A 7,583-nucleotide genomic window follows, 5' to 3' on the forward strand; every position below is an offset into this window, starting at 1 on the left:
GGAAGGCTGAGGTGGAAGGATCGCCAGAGCACAGCAGGTCGAGGCTGCAGTGGCTGGGAGCGTGCCACTGCACTCCAGTCTGGGTGACAGAGTGAGACTCCAAGCAAAAAAAAAAGAAGAAGTGAAAATCCTTCTCAGCGTCAAAGGGTGCCTGGGATTTCTTCATCGTCTCGACTTCCTGTTTCTCAACCTGAGAACGCCCCGCGTCTTCCCGACCCTCATCCTCATCCTCTCCCCTCGGCAGTGAAAGCTCCGGCGTGGGCGGGAACCTGGCCGGCCTCCCTGCAGAGGGACACCCTGGGCTCCCTCAGTCTCGGCGCGTCCCCATGCCTCTCTCCGCGGCCAGGGCCGGCCTCTGCCGCCTGTCCAGCTACTTGGAAGAGCTCGAGGCCGTGGAGCTGAAGAAATTCAAGCTGTACTTGGGGACAGCGACCGGGCTGGGAGGGGCCACCATCCCCTGGGGCCGCATGGAGCTGGCCGGCCCACTGGACATGGCCCACTTGTTGACTGCCCATTTCGGGGCAGAGGAGGCCTGGCAGCTGGCGCTCCGTGTGTTTGAACGAATCAACAGAAGAGACCTGTGGGAGAGGGGACAGAGAGAGGACCTGGTGAGGGGTAAGGAGGTGGGCACAGGCAGGGCAACCACCAGCGCCCTTGTCTTTCACTACAATTCCCACACCCAGGAGACCTGGGTCTCTGTTTTTTGTTTTGTTTGTTTTGGGGTCTCACTCTGTCGCCCAGTCTGGGGTGCAGTGGCACGCTCACAGCCACCACAGCCTCAACCTGCTGGGCTCAGGCGATTCTTCTGCCTGAGCCTTCCAGGTAGCTGGAAGTACAGGTGCACACCACCACACCTGGCTAATTGTTTGATTTATTGTAGAGACAAAGTCTTGCCAAGTTGCCCAGGCTGATCTTGAACCCCTGGACTCAGGCAATCCTCTTACTTCCACCTCCCAGAGTGCCGGGGCATGAGCCACTGCACCCGGTTAACTTTTGGATTTATTGTAGAGACGAGATCTAGCCAAGTTGCCCAGGTTGGTAGGCATGAGCCACTGCCCCCAGTCTCTGTTTTTTGAAGGCTGGCTTTTTTGCCCAGGCTGGAGTGCAGTGGCACACACACGGTCACCGCAGCCTTGACCTGTTGGACTCAAGCGATCCTTCTGTCTCAGCCCTCCTAGTAGCTGGAACTACAGGCATGTGCCACCATGCCTGGCTAATTTTTTTTATTTCTTTGGTTTTTAGGGGTTTTTTTGAGTCGGAGTCTCACACTGTTGCCCAGAATGGAGTGCAGTGGCACGTTCACAGCCACAGCCACTGCAACCTTGACTTGCTGGGCTCAGGGCATCCTTCCACCTCAGCTTCCAAGAAGCTGGAACCACAGGTGTACACCACCACACCCAGCTACTTTTTAAAAAATTTATTGTAGAGACATGGTCTTGCCAAGTTGCCCAGGTTGGTCTCAAATCCCTGGGCTCAGGCAATCCTCTCACCTCTGCCTCCTAAAGTGCTGGGATGACAGGCAGGAGCCACTACCCCTAGCCCCAATGTGCTTGTTGAATGAATGATGGGTGGGATGTGGCTGAAGGCTGCAGAGGGAACTTCCTGGCCGAGGGGATTCATGGATGGATGGAGGTGCTGGTCACCGGGATGCGGACCCAGGAAAGAGCGTGGGTTTTGAACTCAGTTTCCATTCCAAGGCATGTGCAGTGACCACAGAACATTCTAGGGGTGGATGGACAGGGAGTTACATAGGTGTTTTAGTAATAGTAGTAGCTAATAGCCAGATATGCACTGGCTGATCTTCCAAAATTTCTCTTCCAGATTCGCCACCTGGGGGCCCACCGTCACTTGAGAGTCAGTCAGCACGCCCTCTGGAAGTCTCCCTGGGCACTTCAAGAAAAGGTGAGCCACAGGTTAGCACCGGTTGGGATGGACTAGGCTACGTGGAATCTTTTGGGTGCGTGCCCAGGAGTGGAATTGCTAGATCATATGATAATTCTATCAACGAACTGGGCCCGGAGGCTTACACCGTAATCCTAGCATTCTAGAAGACTGAGGCGGGAAGAGTCCTTGAGCCTAGTTTGAGATCAGCCTGGGCAACATAGTGAGAGCCAGTATCTACAAAATAAAAATAATTAGTCTAGGCTGGGTGCAGTGGTTCACACCTGTAATCCCAGCACTTTGGGAGGATGAGGCAAGAGGATTGCCTGAGTCCAGGGGTTTGAGACCAGCCTGGGCAACTTGGCGAGACCTTGTCTCTACAATAAATCAAAAAATTAGCCAGGCATGGTGGAACATACCTGTAGTTCCAGCTACTTGGAAGTCTGAGGTGGAAAGATTGCCTGAGCCCAGCAGGTCAAGGCTGCAGTGGCCATGAGTGTGCCACTGCACTCCAGCCTGGGTGACAGAGTGAGACTCCAACTCAATAAATAAATAAATAAACAAACAACTAAATAAATAAAAACACAAAGACTGCACTCCAACCTGGGTGACAGAGTCAGAAGCCAACTCAAAAAAAAAAAAAAGGCCAGCACAGGCAACATAGTGAGACCGCATATCTACAATAATAATAATGATGATGATAATTAGCTGGGTACACTAGTGTATACTTGTAGTTTCAGCTACTTGGGAGGTGAGGTGGGAGGAGCTTTTGAGTCCAGGAGTTCAAGGTTGTAGTGAACTATTATCGCACCACGGTATTCCCATCTGGGTGACACAATGAGACCCTGTCTCTAAAAATAAACACACTCTTAGCTGGGCATGATAGCGCGTGCCTGTAGTTCCAGCTACTTGGAAGGTTGAGGCAGAAGGATCACCTGATCCCAGCAGGTCGAGGCTATGGTGGCCAGGAGCGTGCCACTGCACTCCAGTCTGGGCAACAGTGAGACTCCGACTCAAAACACACACACAGACATAATAAAAAAAAAATAATAATAGTGATGGGGATGGGGTCTTGCTATATTGCCCAGGCTGGTCTTGAACTTCCAGCCTCAAGATATCCTCCCATCTTGGCCTCCTGAAGTGCTGGGATTACAGGCGTGAGACACCACGCCTGGCCCATGGTTTGCTTTGACTTGTGACTTCATCCAGGGTTGCTGATGAGTGTCCCATGGTCCCTTCCCTCCCCTTCCCCAGACCCCCAGGAAGCCTACAGAGACTACATCCGCAGGAAATTCCGGCTGATGGAAGACCGCAATGCCCGCCTGGGAGAATGTGTCAACCTCAGCCACCGCTACACCCAGCTCGTGCTGGTGAAGGGACACTCCAGCCCCATGCGGGCCCAGCAGAAGCTCCTGGACATGGGCCAGGGACCTGGGAGGACTGCGGGCCCCCAGGCCAGCCCCATCCAGATGGAGACCCTCTTCGAGCCGGATGAAGAGCGGCCGGAGCCCCCGCACACTGTGGTCTTGCAGGGGGCGGCCGGCATCGGGAAGACCATGCTGGCCCACAAGCTGATGCTGGACTGGGCCGACGGGAAGCTCTTCCGGGGCCGATTCGATTATCTCTTTTACATCAACTGCAGGGAGCTGAACCAGAGTGCAGCTGAGCGCAGCGTCCGGGACCTGATCTCCGGCTGCTGGCCTGAGCCTGGCGCGCCCATCACAGAGCCACTCCAGGCCCCTGGACGCCTGTTGTTCATTGTGGATGGCTTCGACGAGCTCAAGCCGTCCTTCCACGACCCCCAGGGCCCGTGCTGCCTGTGCTGGGAGGAGAGACGGCCCACAGAGCTTCTCCTGGGCAGCCTGATCCGGAAGAGGCTGCTGCCTGAGCTGTCTCTGCTCATCACCACGCGACCCACGGCCCTGGACAAGCTGCACCGTCTGTTAGAGCATCCCAGGCACGTGGAGGTCCTGGGCTTCTCTGAGGCAGAGCGGCGTGAGTACTTCCACAAGTTCTTCGAGGACGCAGAGAGGGCCGGCCACGCCTTCAGCTTGGTGAAGCACAACGAGCCCCTGTTGGCCATGTGCTTTGTCCCCATGGTGTGTTGGGTCGTGTGCACCTGTCTCAAGCAGCAGCTGGAGGGCGGGGGGCTGCTGAGACAGACGTCCGGGACCACCACGGCGGTGTACACCCTCTACCTCCTGAGCCTGATGCGGCCCAAGCCGGGGACGCCGCCCCCCCGGCCCCCACTCAACCAGAGGGGCCTGTGCTCCCTGGCCGCCGACGGGCTCTGGGGTCAGAAGATGCTCTTTGACGAGGAGGATCTCCGGAGACACGGCCTGGACGGGGCGGACGTGTCCGCCTTTCTCAACATGAACATCTTCCAGAAGGATATCCACTGCAAGAAGTATTATAGTTTTATCCACCTGAGCTTCCAGGAGTTCTTCGCGGCCGTGTACTACGTCCTAGACGGGGGCGGGGAGTCTGGGTCTGGCCCTGATCCCAGTGTGGCCAGGCTGCTGGCCGACTATGGGTTTTCGGGAAGAAGCTTCCTGGCGCTCACCGTGCGCTTCCTGTTCGGTTTCCTGAATGAGGAAACCAGCACCTGCTTGGAGAAAGGTCTCTGCTGGAAGGTCTCGCCTCACCTCCGGGAGGAACTCCTGGCTTGCATCCAAAGCAAAGCCCGCAGCGAGGGCGCCACCCTGCAGCAGGGCGCCCTGGAGCTTCTTGGCTGCTTGTACGAGACCCAGGAGGAGGGCTTCGTCCGGCAGGCCCTGAGCCATTTCCAAGTGGTCGTGGTCAGCGACGTCGCCTCCCAGATGGAACACATGGTGGCCTCATACTGCGTGAAGAACTGCAAGAGCATCCTGGTGCTGCACCTGTACGGGGCCTCCTACAGCGAAGACGAGAAGGATGAGGGGAGAGGGACGTCGGGACCCCAGACACTGCCAGGGCCACCGCTGTAAGTGTCTGCCAGGCCCGGCTCTCCGGGCTTGTTCTGAGGCCAAGTGGGGTCTTCCCTTCTCTCCCAAAGACACCATTGGCAATATCTGGGGATTTTTTTTTTTTTGGTTGTCACAGCTGGGGAGAAGAGGACGCTGCTGACATCTAGTGAGTAGAAGCCAGAGATGCGACATATACCCTACAGTGTGTGGGACAGTCCCCCACAGAGATGATCTGGCCCCAAAATGTCAATGGGACATTGAGAATTCAGCTCTTAAACAACACTCAGGGCTGGGCCCAGTGGCTCATGCCTGTAATCCCAGCGTTCTGGGAGGCGGGAGCTAGAGAATTGCCTGAGCTCAGGGGTTCGAGCCCAGCCTGGGCAACTTGGCGAGACCTCATCTCTACAATAAATTAAAAAATCAGCCAGTCATGGTGGCGTGTGCCTGTGTTTCCAGCTTCTTGGAAGGCTGAGGTGGAAGGATTGCCTGAGCCCAGCAGGTGGAAGCTGTGGTGATCAGTAGGTGTGCCACTGCACACCAGCCTGGGCAACAGAGCGAGACTCCAACTCAAAAAAAACCACTCAATGACAAAGAGGATGTATGTATTCAACATATTTATATATATTTTGAGTTGGAGTCTCACTCTGTCACCCAGGCTGAAGTGCAGTGGCATGCTCACAGCCACCACAGCATCTCACCTCCGCCTCCCAGAGTGCTGGAATTATAGGCATGAGCCACCACGCCTGGCTGACAAATATTTTTTTTAAGTTGGGATCTCACTCTGTTGTCTAGGCTGGAATTCAGTGGCATGAGACAGAGGGGAGAGAATTACCTGAGCCCAGGGGTTCAAGACCAGCCTGGGCAACTTGGCGAGACCTACTCTCTACAATAAATCAAAAAATCAGCCAGGTGTGGTGATGTGTGCTTGTGGTTCCAGCTACTTGGAAGGCTGAGATGGAAGGATTGCCTGAACCCAGCAGGTGGAGGCTGTGGTGGCCAGTAGGTGTGCCACTGCACACCAGCCTGGGTGACAGAGTGAGACTCCAACTCAAATAAATAAATAAATAAACTAGGTTTTGGGCCTGTGTTTTCCTAATGCAGGGAAGAGAGGAACATTCTCCTGGACACCTACAGCAAGCACCTGGCAGCGGCCCTCTGCACCAACCCCAACCTGATAGAACTGGCTCTGTACCGTAATGCCCTGGGCAGTCGGGGGGTGAAGCTGCTGTGTCAGGGACTCGAACACCCCAACTGCAAACTACAGAACCTGAGGTGAGTCTGGGTGGGTCTGTAAGCTTCCAAAGGTCCCTCCTGTGGCCTCTCCCAGGGCTCAGTCAGAAAGAACGTCCCTACCCCAGGACGGCATGTCCACTTGCTAGAGCTGTTATGACCAAGTACCACAGACCATGTGGCATCCACAAAGTACATTTATTTTCTCATGGTCTGGAGGCTGAAAGTCTAAGATCAAGGCATCAGGGCTGGATGCGGTGGCTCACGCCTGGAATTCCAGCACTTTGGGAGGCTGAGACAGGAGGATCACTTGAGTCCAGGAGTTCGAGACCAGCCTGGCCAACATGGGAGACTTCATATTCACAATAAAACAAGAAAACTAGCCAGGCATGATGGTGCACGCCTGTAGTCCCAGCTACTTGGGAGGCTGAAACGGGAGGATCACCAGAGCCCAGCAGGTCAAGGTTGTGGTGAGCCATGATCATGCCACTGCACTCTGGCTTGGATGACAGAGTGAGACCCTGACTCAAAAAAAAATGTGGACCAGTGTGTGGTGGTTCGTGCCTTTCATTCCAGCACTTTGGGAGACTGAGGTGGGAGAATCACTTGAGGCCAGTTCAAGATTAGCTTGAGCAACATAATGAGGCCTTGTCTCTATTTGCTTTTTTATTTTTTTATTTTTATTTCTTTTGAGTTGGAGTCTCACTGTCGCCCAGACTGGAGTGCAGTGGCTGCTCCCGGCCACCGCAGCCTCGACCTGCTGGGCTCCGGCGATCCTTCCGCCTCAGCCTTCCAAGTAGCTGGAACTACAGGCACACTCTACCACGCCCGGCTAATTTTTTTTATTTATTGGAGATGAGGTCTCGCCTGCCCAGGCGGGTCTTGAACCCGCAGGCTCAGGCAATCCACTCACCTCAGCCTCCCAAAGGCACGGGATTACAGGCTGAGCCACCGAGCCTCACTTTTTTTTTTTAAGCTGGGAATCTTGCCCAGTCACCCAGGTTGGAGTGCAGTGACATGCTCATGTCCACCACAGCCTTGACCTATTGGACTCAGGCAGTCCTTCCACCTCAACCTCCCAAGTAGCTGGAACTACAGGTGTGCGCCACCATGCCCAGTTAATTTTTTAATTTATTGTAGAGACGAGGTCTCACCAAGTTGCCCGGACTGGTCTTGAACCCCTGAGCTCAGGCAATCCTCTCGCCTTGGCCTCCCAAAGTGCTGGGATTACAGGCTTGAGCCACCATGTCTGGCATCTATTTGTTTTGTTTTGCTTTGTTTTTGAGTTGGAGTCTCACTCTGTCGCCCAGACTGAAGTGCAGTGGCCACTCCTGGCCACCACAGCCTTGACCTGCTGGGCTCTGGTGATCCTTCTGCCTCAGCCTTCCAAGTAGCTGGAACTACAGGCCCACACTACCACGCCCAGCTAATTTTTTGATTTATTGTAGAGATGAGGTCTCACCAAGTTGCCCAGGTGCATCTCGAACCCGCGGGCTCAGGCAATCCACTCACCTCAGCCTCCCAAGG

General features: G+C 55.0%; 1 protein-coding gene across 2 annotated transcripts in view; it reads left to right on the forward strand.

The window, feature by feature from the left end:
- Positions 1-326: 326 nt before the first annotated feature.
- NLRP12 (NLR family pyrin domain containing 12) overlaps positions 327-7,583 on the forward strand; it is a 20,475-nt gene continuing 13,218 nt past the window's right edge. For both annotated transcript variants that reach the window (XM_008073875.1, XM_008073876.1), the window contains exons 1-4: positions 327-615; positions 1,822-1,902; positions 3,136-4,843; positions 5,928-6,098. In XM_008073875.1, coding sequence (XP_008072066.1) covers positions 327-615; positions 1,822-1,902; positions 3,136-4,843; positions 5,928-6,098 — 2,249 coding nt within the window. The remainder of the gene's footprint in view (positions 616-1,821; positions 1,903-3,135; positions 4,844-5,927; positions 6,099-7,583) is intronic.

This window comes from Carlito syrichta, unplaced genomic scaffold (genome assembly GCF_000164805.1).
Source record: "Carlito syrichta isolate Samal-C Ts95f unplaced genomic scaffold, Tarsius_syrichta-2.0.1 Scaffold316208, whole genome shotgun sequence".
Classification (NCBI taxonomy): Eukaryota; Metazoa; Chordata; class Mammalia; order Primates; family Tarsiidae; genus Carlito; species Carlito syrichta.